At 44.6% G+C, this 19,403-nt stretch overlaps 1 protein-coding gene across 1 annotated transcript in view; it reads right to left on the bottom strand.

Moving 5' to 3' along the window:
- Positions 1-324: 324 nt before the first annotated feature.
- GDPD1 (glycerophosphodiester phosphodiesterase domain containing 1) overlaps positions 325-19,403 on the bottom strand; it is a 379,654-nt gene continuing 360,575 nt past the window's right edge. Inside the window, exon 10 of the mRNA XM_085649395.1 lies at positions 325-1,859. Coding sequence (XP_085505521.1) covers positions 1,734-1,859 — 126 coding nt within the window. The 3' untranslated portion in view covers positions 325-1,733. The remainder of the gene's footprint in view (positions 1,860-19,403) is intronic.

The raw sequence follows: 19,403 nt of genomic DNA, 5'->3' as shown, positions 1-19,403 counted from the left end.
CTTCGTTTCCCCTTCTCCATTAGGAAATGCATACCCTTGTTTCTACCGACCTACCTAGGGGCACGTATGCTAGACCTATCTCAAGCCCCAGTCCATCCTTCTTCTACCTAGAAAGCAGTGCCAGTAGAGCTAACCTGAATTTGTAAATTTTATTTAGAGTTGACCACAAAACTCCTGTTGGCAGTTATTATTAAAACCACAATGTGTTTTCCTAATAACACGGATTGAGAACAATTTAATCTATTTATAGTTAACTGTGAAAGCCACTATGTTATTTATGGCATATTCATTTCTGAAATCGTGAATTAAATGACAACTTTGGTAAGTGTGCTGTGAATTTCTTTTTATACAAATCAACCTTTCGGGGATGGTTACCACCTCAGAAAGGAAATCTTACATCTGTAGCATCTGATTATTTCAACTTTGAGCAATACCGTCCTCATCACATGAATAAGAAAGATATGTCACACACATTTCTGAGATATGCAAACCAAAATGTGGATGTTCTGGTTCATCGCAGTACAAAAGAGAGCAAACTGGCAACTTAGCATGCACATTAAGTGAAGTTCATTCCTTGGTGAAACTGAGAGAACAGACCTATCCCCACCATGCTTCATTGCAAAGCTCTTGATCCAGTATAGTCTGCTGCAGTACCAAAGAGCCCTTTACACTTTTATCAACAGGCTGATCATTCACGGAAACACAACATGTTGTATTCCCTTTATGGCTTGCAATCTTCTCTCCCTAGAAGCTTACTGCTCACAGACCAGGGTACCTTCTGTCATTGAAGAAAACACTGCTACACATTTTGTACATTAAGTACATATTTACAACATTCTTTCTACAGATTAGTGTACAGTACTATACAGGTGTACGGGTCACGTTCACTTCTTTAACCCAGGCTAGAGGGGGTCCACAACAGACTTTGAGCAGATATGCCTGGTTGGATTCTTGTGCACCGGGCCTCTACATAGGTCATGCTGGATGACAATATTCCAGAAATGCTAAAATGAGTGACCCATACATACAATTGTTACTCATCAAGGGCACACGTGCGTACAACCCAAACTAGTGACAGGATTACTGTTTTAAGTGTCATTGCAAACTGACAAGTTTGAGCTATGCTCAAAGTTTGTTTTGTTACAGCAAACTTTAAATAAAACAGTAAGGTGACATACGTCTCATTGCATACAAAAAGGAAGGGCAGAATCAAAGCTACTTTAAAAACATTCATTAAAATGTCCGTGGTTTCTTTTTTCAATTCACAGTAGTCAAAGGGCTTCCTTATGTTATTCTCTTGTACTGGCCATCAGCGTTGGTCTAGAATAAGGTCTGGAGTTCAGTGTTGCTGTCCCCTTCAAGCAGAGACGTTAAGCTCAACCACAAATGGCAATTCCAACGCTGTTCCACTAGAATAACGTACACAGTCAGGTAACATTAGGGAAAGTAAAATACTGCAGCTGAACAGTACAGTAGTAGTTGTGTTTTGTACATCACAACTATGATTAATATTAAATCAATTTTCAAATGCAAACTAGACTGCAATAACATACATATGATTCACATATGTATGTTCATAAAATGCAAGATTGCGACGTGTTTCAGTCTTGTGTATGAGGTAAAAATCCTAGCTGATGTCACCACTTAACGCAGCTGAATGTTTCCGCGAATGACTCTGAGATTAGGGAGCTGAAGTGATGAATTACTTGTCGCTAGTGCATACCCACAGGTTTTCACTGTGAGAAATACTTTTCTAAAAACATTTTCAGCTTTGAAGGATAGTCTGTCATTACACCAGTTGCTCCAAGGTCAAATGCCCGTTTATATTCTTCCTCTTCATTGAGGACCCAAATGTAAACCTGTGGAATAAAGGGACAAAATGTAGTTTCTTAGATTATAACATAACTTACTGAGCAGGCAACCAAATAAAATAGAATCACAAGAACGCACAAAATTAGGGATAAGTACATTTTAAATTTGACCAAAATTGAGAATTATTTTCGTTTTGTTTATAAATCAAATAACGGATGAAAAAGTTGCTTACCTGTACAGCTTATACCCCAGTATTGGTATCATTTATGGATTCATATACATTTAAAATTCCTTGACAATCAGGCGCAGACCAAGACCATTACCTATTATCTGAGGTTATTTGAAAACATATATATAAATTCCTCTAGGGCGTGGAAGAATGCAACCACACATCAAATGACTTCTCTGTAAAAGCGACAAGTGGCCATACCTACAAGTTCTGAATGCTGCTGCCACGCCACTTCAGGAACATCCAACAAGCAGACGTATTTTTAAGCGCTTGAGTAATCCAAGTAACCAACTCGAGAAACGTTACTGTAAGGTAATGAAACCAGAGAACAACCGAGCAATAACCTAGCCCCATGATCCATATGCACACCGCATATTTTTTGGAAACTTGTGGAACAACCACCACTCCTCCTTGACTGCCACAGTCCATTTCGCTTCGCTTTAGGGTTCCTTAGTTCTGGGGCTTCTTTATTACACCATACACTCTACTGTCCAAAGTCATCATAGTCTACATTAGTATGTGGAATACTTAACCTGAGCAGTTTGGACAGTGATACATGAATGACAATTATCTGCTGGCATAAGGCACTGCTGCTAGATGTGTCACAAATTAGCAACATTTAATCCATTAATCAATTAATGAAGGTATGTTTGGGAAAACTATCACACATCAAGCTTTATCCTTCATAATTGAGTAAAAATATACAAAATGTCTGCTGTTAACAGAGTCGGCAATGTACCCATTGCTCATACTTGATAACAATCTTTGAAACTGCTTGTTTTTTAGATAAAATAGCTTACTTTTTCAAGCATGTCAGAGCTGATAGTAAGACTTGGTAATAATTAACATGTATTGTGATCGCTATATTACGGTACCATTTTCATAGTGCTTTTTACCCCAGATAAGCCCATAAAGCACTCCGATTCACATCAGGTTCCAGTGCCAGATGCAGGTTGTAGTTTGGCTTATGTAGGAGGATTAAGTGTGGTGTGTACGGATCAGAGATGTGCATCAATTATTGTGCTAAAGACAAGGGCAACCTAATATGCCTGGTAGTAAGCCGGGTCAACATACACATAAGTAACTATGCTTCATTGTATCAGTAATTATGCTACTAAAAAATAGTTCGGTATTACAATGAGTCAATAAATAACCACTGTTCCTTACATACCAGTTATAGTGCAGCGAACAGGTAGCTATGCATAAATATAGTGACCTACAGTGAGGGCAACATTATTCCCATTGTAGTTTCTAATCTTATTTCTCATATTACTAACCTCCGTGGGGCATCCTGGCACCTAGGTGTATGACATTCAACTCCTTCATAACGCTATTAATACCCAGCTTTGAGCTGCAGTGTGTAAGGATGTGAACATAGTTTACGTCCCTTCCTGTGCATAGATGCACACCCTTGCTAGTGGTTTCCGTTGGAACCTGCTTCCCTCACACTGTTGCTTTTTATGCTCTTTTCTCCTTCCTTGGCTGAGGTAGACTTGCCTCAACACTGGTATTTCAAGCAATGGACGAATGCTTCCAATTCTAGTCAAGAATCCGTACACAACCATTAGGATGAATTCACTGAAGAATCAGCTGGTATGCATAAGGGACTCCTAAACCACCCGAGATTTTGATTCAACTCTGAAAAGTGGAGAAGAGGCAAGAATGGTGCCGCAACTAGATCGTGTTTTGTCAGTAAGGCACTGTATTCAGATGACCATCACTGTGCTCTTCAACCCTCCCACATACCAAATGTATAGAAATCCTTCGATGCCTGCAGTCTGCTTTCGAAGGGTGCCTTTCACGCAAGGCTGTCCCTTGGCAGCACTCCTATCTGGAAAAGTTGGCTCCACAGAGACATTTCAGACTGCTCATTGCACCCAATATCAAACATGGTCTAGAGAACTAGGGCCTGATATGACAAACACCTTTCTGAAGGAACCCTTAACAGACAGCTGTCCAGGAAGAAATATAATTGGAGTGTTTGCAGTCATGGAAAGTCCCCTAGATTTTTTTGTAAATACCCACTTGGCTCTATTGTGTCCAAATGGCAGGATGTACTGTAGAAAATCGTAAACATATTACCAGACCTGCATTCTACTTGATCTAACTGTAATGTGATTGACACGTAAACTGGGCGCAAATTGTGTGATCCCAGGCAAAAATGTTATTTCACAAATTAGCCTTTTTCTTCACTATCACATGAGAGCATCTTCAAATATGTAAGTTAAGCATGTCTGCTGTTCAAAAATCTCTTCCTCCATGTAATAGACTAACCTTTTGCTACATGTCTAATAAGAATCGAACACATATAGGCTACACATGATTCCTGAATTGCCTATTAGTTTACTAATAGCATTGTAATCAAGACTGGGCAGGAATGTTTCTCAGTTCATATTTAAAAACTCTCACTTTTAATAAATATTTTACTAGCTGCTGTTTACAGACAGAACATTTTCCATTGAAATGGCCAGAAACTTTCCAACTGAGATGCAGCTTTACTGATAAAACTATATAGCATGCAAACGATAATGTGTGGAAATCGAGTTTCAGCAAATTTTTATCATTTGCAAATCACAAAGTAAAGTGTTCCGATTTGTTTTGACCGTATTAAAATCTTTGTTTCCATTACACTTCAGAATTGCAAAAAAATTGTGTTTTCCTAACTGCTGATATATTTAGAAATATTTGTACAGTTCATTACAAGCTATCTAAATGACATCCCACAGCCCTCCATTTCACACTCTCTCTACACCCGCATGATTGTCAGACAGTTCACTTTACAAAATCCACTAACTTTGCAATCAGAGAAAGAAATGTATACACCAATGTCCAGGATAAATTTAGCAGCCATAGGCTGACATTTGGCATTAGTAGATTTCTCGAGGCCTGGTTAATGTTCATCCATTGCAGTGAATGAGGGGACTTTTTTTTTTACATTCTACAGTACTTAGGGGTTGATTACGAGTTCGGCAGGCCATCAGACTGCCGTTGGGGTGGCAGGAACCGCTGCACTGGCGGTCTGACTGCAGCATTATGACTGCCACAATTGCCTGGGATCCCTCAGTGGTGGCGCAGCGGTAGGGCCCAGCAATATGCTGGCGGCGCTGGAGCATAATCTGAGTTTCCTCACAGCCATACTTTTCATGGCGGTGTGCCCGCCATGAAAACTGTGGCGGTGAGGACACCTGGTGCCTAAGGGCCATGGGGATGCAAGCAGTTGGTCAAATGGCGTGCCCCATGCAAACATGCACCCCTAGTTTCCATTACACTTCAGAATTGCAAAAAAATTGTGTTTTCCTAACTGCTGATATATTTAGAAATATTTGTACAGTTCATTACAAGCTATTTAAATGACATCCCACAGCCCTTCATTTCACACTCTCTCTACACCCGCATGATTGTCAGACAGTTCACTTTACAAAATCCACTAACTTTGCAATCAGAGAAAGAAATGTATACACCAATGTCCAGGATAAATTTAGCAGCCATAGGCTGACATTTGGCATCTATCTTTTAACGCACATCAAATGTGCGAAGAATAAAACATGATTTAAAGGGATCTTTATTGCTCATTCACTTCTGAATGAACAGACCACCTGTTCTGTGTCCGCTGGAGCTCACCCTGATAAAATCTAACTCGGCACAGCGAGTGGATTAGTAGATTTCTCGAGGCCTGGTTAATGTTCATCCATTGCAGTGAATGAGGGGACTTTTCGGCAGGCCATCAGACTGCCGTTGGGGTGGCAGGAACCGCCGCACTGGCGGTCTGACTGCAGCATTATGACTGCCACAATTGCCTGGGATCCCTCAGTGGTGGCGCAGCGGTATGGCCCAGCAATATGCTGGCGGCGCTGGAGCATAATCTGAGTTTCCTCACAGCCATACTTTTCATGGCGGTGTGCCCGCCATGAAAACTGTGGCGGTGAGGACACCTGGTGCCTAAGGGCCATGGGGATGCAAGCAGTTGGTCAAATGGCGTGCCCCATGCAAACATGCACCCCCAGTCCCTGCACAGCATAGAATTAACAGTCCATGCCGTGCAGGAACTTGCTTTGATGTTCCCATTACGGTGCCTCTCTAATGCTTACCGCCTGGGACCACCAAAGCACCCCCCGCAAGACCAGGAGAAAACTCAGAATGTGGCGGGCGGTCTCAGTGCGGCTTCAGTGGTGTACAGCAGGGCGCTGCGTGGCACACCGCCAAAGACGTAATCAGGCCCTTAGTCATTGTCTCAAAACTACTGTTAGGATCATGACCAGAAGCAGCATCTTTTTTAGCAGTGAGGAGTAGGTTTAGATCATATATATCCAGTATTGTCCATTGCATAACTTTCTTGTTAGTAGGAATTATTCATAGAAGTTGTGCTGCTGCTCACAGAGTGTGGGACAGATCATTGCACCCTCCCCTTTACCTGCACTTGAAAATATATTTTAATGACCTGACTTGGATTATTATAACGAGGAAGTATAGTGCAATATTCATTAAGGTGGAATGGAAGTATTGACTTAAATAACTCATTTTAGACAATTGGCAGCTGAAACGTCTATCGGTTTGTCTGTCCACAATGTCCTACTTCATTTTCAGAATTTATTGATTGGGTACTGTTGTTTGAACACAGATAACCAGAAAGACAAAAGTAAAGATTAAGTTCATGGAAATCTATTCTATTTTTTCCAACCTATGCAAGTAGGAGCATTTAGGGGTTCTTTAACAGAAATTGAAACACTGCTGAAATGCTAGGCAGTGCCTATGTTGTGGGGATATTGGACATGATTCAAACTGGTGCTAAAAAGCCTCAGAAGAATATAGGAAAACTCGAATTGTCTCATAAGAAACAGTAGGAAAGAGGAGTAAGTAGGCTTCTTTATATTGGATCTTCTATCAATAATACTGATAATCATTTGATCCTTCTACTGATTGCTATGTGAAGAGAAGAAAGAAAATGTGCAATTAGAGCTGCATTGATGTATATATAGTAGGGTATGTAGAATATTTACTGAGCAGAACTGGGACACAAAGAATATTAGAGTTACACTTGCTAAGAGAGTTATGAAGATTCCTGGAGTGAATCAAACTGTTGGTGGCTCACCACCAACTTCAGGTCTGATACATGAGGCCTTATTTACATTGCAAGTCTCACTTGGAAATCACACCTAAGTGTTATCTTCAGACATTATTGTCCCTTCCAATGATGCTGCATTTTTAACTCGTTGTGAGCCAAGGATGTAATGGTTACGTCCTCGTCAGCGGTGCTGCTGTGCCGAGGACGTATCCATTACAATCTGGCACTGGCCCGCAGGGGAAGTGCTAGCGCTCTCTCTGTGGGTCGTCCCCCTTACATGACCCCACAGGGGATGGCAGCAGAAAAGCTTCCGCTGCCACCTCCAACCCCTCCCTTGGTAACCGGATGATGTTGCTGAACTCATGGCGCGCCAACGTCATCATAGGCTGCTGGGGACACGCTAGAAGCCATTTGCTGCCAGCGCGTACAGAGAGAGGATGTGTAACAGGTATGTCCTTCTCTTGGGGGGTGCGGTGGCGGGGGTTCTTTGGGTAAACACACACAGAAAGAAAGGAAAAAGTTGTTCCTTTCCCCCTGTGCCTGTTTTGAATGGATTGCTTCTGCACGATTGCGGGCCTCAAGAAAAAGTTTTTTCTTTCCCCCTGTGCCTGGTCTGAATGGATTCCTGCTGCACAATCGCGGGTGAGGCCGGCGATCGTGGAGCAGGTATCCATCCACTGGACCACCAGAGATGGTTTTTTTGTGTTGTTGGGGAGTGATCCTCTAGGCAAGGGTTGCTCCCCTGGGGGCTGATTCGGCCGTTTTTTAGGTTGATCCTTTGGCAAGGATCGTTTCCATGGGTGAAATTTCCTTTTTTTTCCATCTGTTTCGCCCTCCACCCCTCTCCCACCCCCATGGGCTAGATCAGCCATTATTTCGGCCGATCTACCATCCGGGGGATCGAAAACCACTAGAAGCGAGGGATTCATTTTTTAATAAGTACGGGTAGCAATCCCTTGGGTAAGGATCACTTCCCTTTTGGGGATGAATGTTTTGACCATTTCTACCCACCTTGGCCGTATATGTTTAGGCCCATCTGCCCTCAAGGGGGCAGAAGCCACTAGACCACCAGGGATTTGTTTTGTATGCAGTGAAAAATGTTTTGAGGAGTGCCCCCTTGGGCAAGGGTCACCCCACTTTTTGGGGTGAATGTTTTGATAATTTCTAGCCCTCTTGGGGGAAGATCGGCCTTATATTTTTAGGCCGATCTGTGCCCAAGGGGGGCAGAAGCCACTAGACCATCAGGGATTTTTCTGTATGCAATTATAAATGTTTTGGGGAGTGGCCTCTAGGCCAAAGGTCTCTCTTCTTTTGGGGATGAATGTTTTGGCCATTTCTGCCGCTCTTGGGGGCAGATTGGCCTTATCTTTTTAGGCCCATCTAACACCAGGGATTTTTTTATATGTAGTGAAAAATGTTTGGGGGAGTGTGTCCTTGGGCAAGGATCACTCCCCTTTTGGGGGCAAATATTCTGGCTGTTTCTAGGCCTTGTATGTTTAAGCCCATGTACCCCTAAGGGGGTCAGAAGCTACTAGACCACCATGGAAAGTTTGTGTGTTAAATGTAGTTCGGCTGAAGGTCTGTGTGTTTTGCCATTATTTGTGATCATAACTTTTTTTTCATTTTAGTGCAAAGCTGTCGTTTACTTTGGTGTATCTTGTGCTTGTGGTTTCGGAACTAGTAGAGCTGCAGTTTGTGTAGTGTTTGGTAAGGAAGGATAAGTTACTTACCTGTAATCCTATTTCTCTTCCAGGGGTATACTCATCAAAGTCATAAGCAGTGAATTATCCCCGCCCACGTGCGGGATCCCGGAGCATATAGCAATATATATATATATACATACATATATGTACATACATATACAGGTGTATGCCCAGATCATAAAGTAAATAAAGACTTTCAACCCCATACACCTACATATGTATGCATACCTACATATATGTAAATATGCAGCCCCATCACAGTCTAAAACAAATAGGGCAAACAGCCAAGATTACACCAGTTTTATTTATATAACAATAAGTCTCTCAAGACTGCTTGAAATAGAGACCATACACTATAATGGTTTCAAACAAGACTCCTTTATTTCCCAAAAATAAGGAAGAACAGGTAATTGCAGGCAGTTTGGCCCATAGGCTGCATAAGAATAACTGTCTTAGTACAGAAAAGACAACTGGCACCTTGCCGTTAAGGCTTACAAGGATCTAAGCACTTTGCCTTTGAGAACCTCAGGGAACACTGCTCCCAGCATGCCACACAGGTGACAGTTAGGTCAGTTCTTTTTGTAAAGGCGTACTGAAACACTTTAAATCTTGTACTCACATTGCTCGTCCGGGGAGGCGGGAGGGGTGCTTATGACTTTGATGAGTATACCCCTGGAAGAGAACTAGGATTACAGGTAAGTAACTTATCCTTCTCTTCCAGGGGATACTCATCAATAGTCATAAGCAGTGAATAGAATAGCAAGCCCATACCCCACACTTCGCGGACAAGCAATTCAGCACTAGAAATAAAAGGACAGTGATATAGTTGAAAACAGGCAATCAACCAAACAGATTTCTCAGAGATGCCCGACCTACTTGATCATCTGCCTGAGCATCTGAATCTAAGCAGTAATGGCAAGAAAAAGTATGAACAGACCGCCATGTAGCTGCTTTGCAGATTTCTGCTATGGGAATGTTCCTGAGGAGGGCCGTAGTAGAGGCCTTTCCTCTGGTTGAATGTGATTTAGGCTTTCCCTGAAGAGATATATTAGCCAACTGATAGGCCAAAGAAATGCAGGAGACTATCCACCTTGAAATGGACCTATTAGACGCTGCTAAACCAGTATTAATAAGACCGTAATTGACAAATAGTCGGTCCGTCTTTCTTATATCTTTAGTCTTGTCCAGATAAAACTTAAACACTCTCTTAAGATCTAAGGAGTGTAAGGCCCTTTCAGGGGGAGTAGAAGGATTAGAGAAAAAAGAAGGTAAAGTGATTCCCTTATTAATGTGAAAATCTGAGACAACCTTAGGCAGAAAACTAGGATGAGTCATTAGAACTACCCTATTTGAATGAAACACAGTGTAGTGTTCCTTACAACACAATGCTTGCAACTGACTCTACGAGGAGACGTAATAGCCACCAAGAAGGCTACTTTCCAAGACAAGTGCTGCAGGGAGGACTTGTGTATCGGTTTAAAAGGTGCTCCCATCAGTTTGGTAAGGACCAACTTGAGCTCCCATGGAGGAGAAGGGGCTCTTACTGGTGGATAGACCTTTTTCAACCCTTCAAGAATATCTTTCACCACTGGCATCTTGAAAAAAGAACCCTGCGTAGGTGATTTCCTATATGCCGCAATTGCTGCTAAGTGTACCTTAATAGATGTGAATTGCAGGCCCGACTTAGCCAGATATAAAAGATATGGCAGAATGACCTGTTCTTGTCCTCTAACCGGGTCATGACCATTATTCAAGCACCACTTGAAAGCATAGGAAGCCCTAGTAGGTGGTCTCTTAGCTTCCTTAAGGATGTTCCTACAGTCCGCTGGCAAGTCTTGGTGTCCATACCGCAAGACTTCAGGAGCCATGCTGTCAGCCTGAGCGAAGGAAGGTTGGGATGAAACACTCTCCCCTGGCTCTTGGACAGCAGGCCCGGACAGCAAGGCAACCTTCGGTGTGGGACCTTGGAGAGTTGTAGAAGGTCTGGGTACCACCAGTGGCGCGGCCACTCTGGAGCGATCAGAATCATCCTGGAGTTGGTCTTGTAGAACCTGGTGATCACTGCCGAGATGAGAGGCAGCGGAGGAAAAGCGTAGAGTAAGCTCTGAGACCATCTTATCAATAGAGCATTCCCGCTTGAACTTGGTTGGTGAAACCTGGATGCGTAGATGGGGCATTTGGCCTTTGTTGCGTCTGCGAACAAATCTATGTCCGGAATCCCCCATCTTCGAAAGATGTCTTGAGCTACCTTGTTGTTTAGCACCCAGTTGTGCGCTTCTACGAACTCTCTGCTTAGGAAGTCTGCCAGGACGTTTAGAGCGCCCGGAACGTGAACCGCCGTGATGGTGAGGTGTCTTGCCAGTAACCACTTCAAATTGCTTGTGCCTCCTGGGACAGAATTCTGGACCTGGTGCCTCCCTGCTTGTTCAGATAAAAACATCGTCGTGGTGTTGTCTGTCTGAATCAAGAGGGAGTTGGACCGAAGAGACGCGAAGGAGGACTTGAGGGCTAGCTGGATGGCCCTCAGTTCCAGTAAGTTGATATGATATCCCCTCTCTGTGTCCGACCATAGCCCTTGCACTTGAAGGTGAACCATATGAGCACCCCAACCCTCTAGGGAGGCATCCGTAACTATGGTCTGAGTCGGAGTCACTTGATGGAAGGGAACACCTTTCATTAGATGCGACCTCTTTGTCCACCACCTGATGGAGTCCCTGGCAGACTGGGGAAGAGTAATCCGATTCTCCCAACTGCCTGACGCTTGCACCCACTGGTCTTCCAGAGCCTGTTGCAGGGGACGCATGTACAATCGGGCATTGGGGACGATGAAGATGCAGGAAGCCATGGACCCCAGGAGAGAGGACACTTGTCTGACAGTCGGTGGATAGGCCGTAGGAGTTCTTGGCATTTCATCCTGATCGATGAAAATCTCTCCGCCGGACACACGCTTGCATCCACGGTGTTTAGCGACAATCCTAGGTAGTGAATGTTCTGAGTGGGTTGAGAATCGATCTTTTGAAATTGACTCGTAGGCCCAGCTTGTTCAAAATTTGGAGACTGTAGGAGAGATGCAACTGAAGTAGGGATGGAGTGGAACTCTTCAGAAGCCAGTCGTCCAGGTATGGATAAATAAATATTCTCCGCCTGCGAAGAAAGCCGCCATCACTGCCATGCACTTTGAAAAAGTCAGTGAGGCTGACTTGAGTCCGAATGGTAGAACTCGGAACTGATAATTGTACCGAGCAACCTGAAAACGGAGAAATTTCCGATGTTTCCTGGACACTTAAATGTGAAAATAGGCGTCCTGCAGATCTATGGAGCACAACCAGTCTCCTTGATGTAAATGGGGGAAGATCTGGAGCAGGGCAAGCATCCGAAACCTTTTTTTGCGGATATATTTGTTCAAGATGCGTAGGTCCAGAATTGGTCTGTACTCCGCTGAAGGACCTCTTTTTCCGACCAGGAAATATCGAGAGTATATCCCCTGGCGCCTCTGATGAACAGGAACATACTCTATGGCTTTCTTCCGCAGAAGTTTGTTTACGTCCTCGTGTAAAATGGGATGACACAAGCGGAGTCCTCCAGTCGGAGGAATCGATGGTGGTGGGGTCTTGAATCATAGCAGATATCCATTCTTGACAATATTTACCACCCATTTGCCATCGGTTATATGTTTCCACTCCTCCAGATGACCAGCGATACTTCCTCCTACCGGAGTGGACAACGTGTTTAGAGGAAGCACTCCCTCATTGCTTTGATGGTTGCTTTGAGGTAGAGGTCTGCTGCTTATTGTTCCCTCTTCCTCTACCTGGTCTTCGTTGGTGAAAATGAGACCTCTGTTGCTGTTGATGACTCTGCGATGACGACTGAGAGGTTTGACCCCTCTGCTGGAATGAGCGTTTATCGTAGGAGCGAAATCGCTTGTGAAATTCTTTCTTTTTCTCTTGCCCCACAGCTTTCACTGTGTCCAATTCTGCTTTCATCTTCACCATTTCATCGTCCACATGCGGACCGAAGAGAGAAGACCCATTGAATGGTAGATTGGTAATCTCCCGCTATACCTCAGGCTTAAGGCCAGTCAACCGTAGCCACGCAGAATGCCTTGAACAGATACCATGGGAGTACCTGTGGGCAGCCAGATTAGCCAAATCAGCGGAAGCACTAATAATCTGATTCGCCACAAGACCGCCCTCTTGCAGTATTTTCCGAAAATCTTGCTGATCTTCTTTAGGGAGTTAGTCTGCAAAACGGCCCAGAGAATCCCACAAGGATCCATCATATCTCCCCAGCAGAGCGGAGGCACTGGCGACCTTCATGAAAGATGCTGATGTGTTGTACATCTTTCTACCCATAGAGTCCATCAATTTGCTGTCCCTATCTGGAGGTGCCGAGGAGGAAGACATAGAAGAGTGCGTCTTCCTAGCCGCTGCCACAATGATGGAATCTGGAGGAGGATCAGAGTGAAGAAATAGTGGATCTTGATCAGGAGCAATGTATTTCTATGCTATCCGGGAGGGCACAGAACCCACCTTTGCTGGTGTCAGAAAAGTCTGCATAGCAAGTTCGATAATGCCAGGGACAAGCGGAAGCAAAGGCCTGACTGAAGAACGGTGATGGAGTCTCTAAAATCACAGAGGAGGAAACAGTGGGTACCGACATAGTAATGTTTAACTTACTCGCTCCTCTACAAAGTACCTCATTGAAGGTGGTGAGATCATCAATTGGAGACACCCTTGATGGAGGTGTAGATGTGAAAGTTGGAGAGTAATCTCTCATCGAGGACCTGGTAGAAGAAGAAGACCAGGTGGAACACCTCTGTCGCCTTCTCTTCGGTGAAGAGTGATAGGAGTGAGGCTTGTCTCTTGAACGGGCATGATGGGAACGCGGAGAGCGCGATCTGCGCAGACTTCTTCTAGAAGACACCACCGTTGGTGATCTTGATCTTCGTGGTGTTCTCTGTGGAGCCTCAGTATGTGATGGAGATCTTGACAGGCGTGAAGGAGAGTAGGTATGGGAATAGTCCGAACCCGGGCTACTGAGGGCCTTAGACTTTCTACGCCGAGGCTCTTCGCCCTTCGCCAACCACCGGAGAGCCCTTCGGGGAAACCTGGACAATATGGAGTCCTTGCGACGATGAAGTCCTTGAGGGCAAACGAGATACAGCTCCAACCTCCTCCAAGGCAGCAGTAGGCTCTTTGTCCCTCGGCGTCGATGGCCTCGACGTCAACATATGCATCTCCTTTGATGTCGACCTGTGCTTCTCCCCCGATGTGGGGCGATGCATGGAAGGAGTTAAGTTCCTCGCTGTCCTCAACGGCGACCCCACCTTCTTCAAAGGGGACCTAGACGTCGACCGTCTATGGCGTCGTGGTGATCTCGATGGCGAGTGCTCTCGCCTCCTCGACGTCGACTTCCATGTTCTCGACTTCGACTGGTCTCGAGGGCTCGTCGGCGAACTTCTCGACGTCGACCTACGGTGCGGCGACGGAGAATGCCTCGACATCGATGGGTGCTTAGATGTCGATCGACCCGCATCCTGAACATTCCTCGAAACCCGAGGTAGTCCGCTTCGACGTCGAAGCCTTTCTCGGCGACGGAGACTCACGCCGTCTTGACGTCGGAGACTGTGTAGGCCTTTTCTTCGACAGCGGTAACTACATCGACGGCGATCAGTCTGGAATCTGCAGTTTTTTCGAAGTCGAAGAGGCAGCATGATGCTGGCGTCGATGTTCCTGATGAGAGGAGGGCTCTTGACTCACAAGGCCACTTTCCAACTGGGCTATTCCTCTCTCCAGCACAGCTGGAAGGCGAATCCTCTGTCACGTAGAGTCCTCGCAGAAAACTTGCAGTGATAACACAAGTCTATCTTGTGACTAGAAGGAAGACAGGCGATACACACAGAATGTAGATCTAAAATGGCCATCTTCTTCCACAGGCTGGACATTTGCGGAAAAGAGCCGGCATTCTGACAGGAAAAGATGAAGAATTTCTGTCAGAAAATGAAGATAAACTTCTACCAGCACAGGAGAACCGCAAAAAAACAAGAAAAATAACAATTCCTGACAGAAAAGTCAGAAAACTGTCGAGCTCAAGCTCCAGGATCCACACAGAAGGAGCTGGAAAAAAGATCTGACCTAACTGTCACCTGTGGGGCATGCTGGGAGCAGAGTTTTCCCTGAGGTTCTTAAAGGCAAAGTGCTTAGATCCTTGTAAGCCTTAAAGGCAAGGTACCAGTTGTCTTTTCTGTACTAAGACAGTTATTCTTATGCAGCCCTTGGGCCAAACTGCCTGCAATGACCTGTTCTTCCTTATTTTTGGAAAATAAAGGAGTCTTGTTGGAAACCATTATAGTGTATGGTCTCTATTTCAAGCAGTCTTGAGTGAGTTATTGTTATACAAGTAAAACTGGTGTAATCTTGGCTGTTTGCCCTATTTGTTTTAGACTGTTTGATGGGGCTGCATATTTACATATATGTAGGTATGCATACATATGTAGGTGTATGGGGTTGAAAATCTTTATTTACTTTATGATCTGGGTGTATATATATATATGCATATATACTCCGGGATCCCGCATGTGGGCGGGGATAATTCACTGCTTATGACTATTGATGAGTATCCCCTGGAAGAGAAAAGTTTTTTTATATTGTTTACTACAAATGAGTATCAATTACCTGCATGAATGTGTTTTTTGGACATGTTGTAATAATAGCAGCATATTTAGCTTCTATTTACATTTTTTTCCTTGTATTCGTGCACAATGTGCATTGTGTTGCCTTGTGTGTAATTTTCTTTTGTTTTCTTTTCTAGTGGGATATCGGTGCTCGCTGTGTCTGTGCAAAGTAGGTGCTGAGGAGTCTAACAGCATCTGGCAAGTGAGTGGTATTGTTTTACAGTATATAGTTCTTTGTGTACTTTGTATTGATTGACTTTACATTACAACTGCTATATGCCAGTAGTTTGTCTTTTTTGTTTTATAAAGCCACACTTTATCACTTTTTTTTTTACAAAGTGGTGGGTACTCTTGACTTATTTGTCAAGTTACTTGAATAACTAAGGATTATGTCCAGCTGCAGGATTACTGCTCAACAGGTTGTTGGGATGCTCTTCAAGTCTTCTTCTGACCATGATTATAAGACTGACTCTGCATCTGAGGCAGAGGAGGAAGGCTAGGTTTCTGGCAGTGAATTTTCTGTCTGAGAGGAATCATCTGACTATGAAGCTAATCTCAGTGCGGATGAAGCTACTCTCAGTGCAGACGAAGTGCCTGTTTTAGAGGAAGACACCGATGTGTCGATAGTGCAGCAAGAGGCATCTGGATTACAGGCCACAACTGCAAGGCTTCCCATTGGAAGTGCTGGACTCTGGATTGACCCAAACATGATGCAGCTGGTTTTGCCTGCTCTTAGTGGTTTTGAAGGGTGTAGAGTGAATTGTGAAAATATTTTGCCTGTAAATTTCTTTCAGTTGTTTATGGACAATGTATTTTTGGCTGAGATTGTTCAGCAGACTAAATTGTATGCTGAACAGTATTTGAGGGACAACAGTGCAGACTTAAGCCCCGCTCTAGAGCTACCACAGATCTGGAGGAGGACTCCCATAAATCTGGATGAGCTGAAGTAGTTCTTGGGCTTAACTTTTTTGATGGGCCTGATAAGGAAGCTGTAGCTTGTATGCTGAACAGTATTTGAGGGACAATAGTGTCAGACTTAAGCCCCGCTCTAGAGCTACCACAAATCTGGATGAGGACTCCCACAAATCTGGATGAGCTAAAGAAGTTCTTGGGTTTAACTTTTTCCATGGGCCTGATAAGGAAGCCATCGCTGTCTTCATATTGGCCTATTGATTCCTTGATGGCACTGGCTTTATTTCATGCAACCATGACTCGTAATTGGTATCTGCTTCTTCTTCGGATGTTGCATTTTGTTGAAAATGCTTTAGCATGGCCTCAAGATCACCCTGATTGTGACCGTCTTTTTAAGGTTCGGCCTGCCCTTGATCACCATGTAGAATGATTTCAGAAATCTATGTGCCAGGGAAAGAAATAACTGTGGATGAATCTTTGGTCCTGTTCAAGGGCCAATTGGTTTTTAGGCAGTACATTTCTAGCAAGAGGGCACGCTATGGAATTAGAATGTATGGTCTGTCTGCGAGTGGTACTGGATATGTCTATAATTTCAGGGCCTACTCTGGTAAGGATTGTAGTATTGACCTCCCGGTTTGTCCGTCCACTTCGGAGTTACAGAGAAAATTGTGTCGGAAATTGGAAAAGGACTTTTTAACAAAGGTCCACATTTATATGTAGATAACCTTTACACTGGTGTGCCATTGTTCAGGGAATTGTTCAAAGTGGACACCGTTGCTTGTGGCACAATCCGCTCTAACCATAAAGGTTACCCAAAAGAGCTGGTTTGTAAAAAGCCCGTGAAGGGACAGTGCAATGCCTTGCGTAGTGATGAACTTCTAGCTCTGAAGTTTTCTGACAGGAAAGATGTCGATGAGCTGACTACCATCCCTGATGAAAGTACTTCACCTGTGACTGTTTGGGTTCAGGTTAGTGAAGTGCGCAATCCTGTGTGCATTTTAGACTACAATAAGAACACGGGTGGTGTAGGGCGAGTAGATCAGAGGTTGGAACCTTACACTGCTGTTCATAAGGCGTACATTTGGTATAAGAAATTGGCTATCCATTTATTCGATTTAGCAAGCTACAATGCTGTTGTTGTATTTAAGGATTGCTCTCCAAAGTTAAAGATTACATTTGTTCAGTTTCAGCTGTCTGATAGGCAGCATTGTTTTAGTGGAACAGGCAGGAGTTCCTAGAGAAGCAGTGGCAGAGAATGTGGCTAAATTGAAAGATCGCCATTTTCCTGATCACGTTCCTCCCAGTGGCATAACAAAACTTGAGGAGGCATTCCGGCAGAGTACATGGAGGGGGCCCCCCATGCTTCAGCCCAGTCATGATCTCTTAGCTGCTACCCGTGCACGGTGCCAGAGGGGACCCTCTGGAGTTCTGGGCACCCCTGCGCCGGGGGGCTGGGGGGCTATTTTTACGCCACTGCTTCCTCCCACGGCCAAAAAAGACTTTCACGCTAAGAAATGTAGTCTGTGCCCGAAGTGGTGTGCAGAAGGAGAGTTATATATACTGCCCCTATTGTCCTTCTAATCCTGGGCTGTGTGCCCACATGTTTTAAATTGTACCACACACAACTGAGTTTTTGGTTGCAACTGTGAGCGTAAACTGACTGGTCTGTATCGTTTTATATTTTTTGTTCAGATTTCATGGTTGGTATTCGTGTGAAGTATTTAGTTATAGCTGTTGTGTTTGTAGTTATAGTTTTGTATCTATTGCCAATTGGTTTGGGTTTTCTTTTGTGCATAAAAAAATGTGATGGCGGTGTGTGTGGACTGGTGCTTAGCTGGTGGTGTGCATGGATTGGCGCTTGGCTTGTGGTGTGTGTGGACTGGTGCATGGCTGGCAGTGTGTGCGGACTGGCACTTGGTTGGAGGTGTGTGTTGACTGGCGCTTGGCTGGATGTATGCGTGGACTGGCGCTTGACTGGCGGTGTGCGTGGACTGGCGCTTGGCTGGCGGTGTGCGTGGACTGGCGCTTGGCTGGCGGTGTGCTTGGACTGGTGCTTGAAAGCAAAAGACACACAATTGATGGACGGAATGCAGAACAAATCAAAACATTCACCCCCAGTCAAGAGATCTGGGTGAAATCCATCATTCCTTTGCTCACCATGCCACCCCAGTTTAGACCTGGCTATATGCAAATCAGTCTTGACCCTGTGCCTCATGGGACCAGTCCAGCCCGAACTGCCAAGCCAGGTCCTCCCTGGACCGGAAACAAGCATCCTAGGACCGGTTGATGAGGGCTGAAAGGACCTGGCTTGGCAGTTCGGGCTGGACTGTTCCCATGAGGCACAGGGTCAAGGCTGATTTGCATATGGCCAGGTCTAAACTGTGGTGGCATGGTGATCAAAAGAATGATGGATTTAACCCAGATCTCTTGACTGGAGGTGAATGCTTTGATTTGTTCAGCATTCCGTCCATCAATTGTGTGTCTTTTGGACTGGTGCTTGGCTGTCGGTGTGTGTGGACTGGTGCTTGGCTGTCGGTGTGTGTGGACGGGCTCTCGGCCGGCAGTGTGTGAATAGTGAATTGCTGCTGGTCACTACACACACTGGTAGCCAAACAACAGGCCACACACTCCGTCAGCTGGTGTGGTTGCTGTGTCAGGCATGTGGGCATATGAAAGTGATGGACCCATGAATGGCGCTGCCTGTTGACGTGAGTTTTGTAATGTGCTGGGCCCGCGGTTGACGGTGTGAATGGTCTTGTATGTGTCGCGAATAAAAGGTGTATGAATGGCCTGTAAAGAGGTTGGCGCCTTGTCATGGCTTTACAACTCATGAGCTGTGAGTCATTGGTTCAGGTTTTTAATTTTTTAATTATTATTTGTGCATTTCATTTTTGTGAAATCTCTTGTTAATAATAGTTTACGCTATGAACCTTCACTCTCTCTTGTGCCTAATCCAACCAGTATGTGTGTGTACTTGAGGAATAGTTGGTTGTGAAGTAATATTTGTATTTT

This window comes from Triturus cristatus, chromosome 3_2, assembly GCF_964204655.1.
Source record: "Triturus cristatus chromosome 3_2, aTriCri1.1, whole genome shotgun sequence".
Taxonomy (NCBI): domain Eukaryota; kingdom Metazoa; phylum Chordata; class Amphibia; order Caudata; family Salamandridae; genus Triturus; species Triturus cristatus.
Note: the sequence above shows the minus strand (reverse complement) of the source record. Positions and strands in the feature narration are given on the sequence as shown.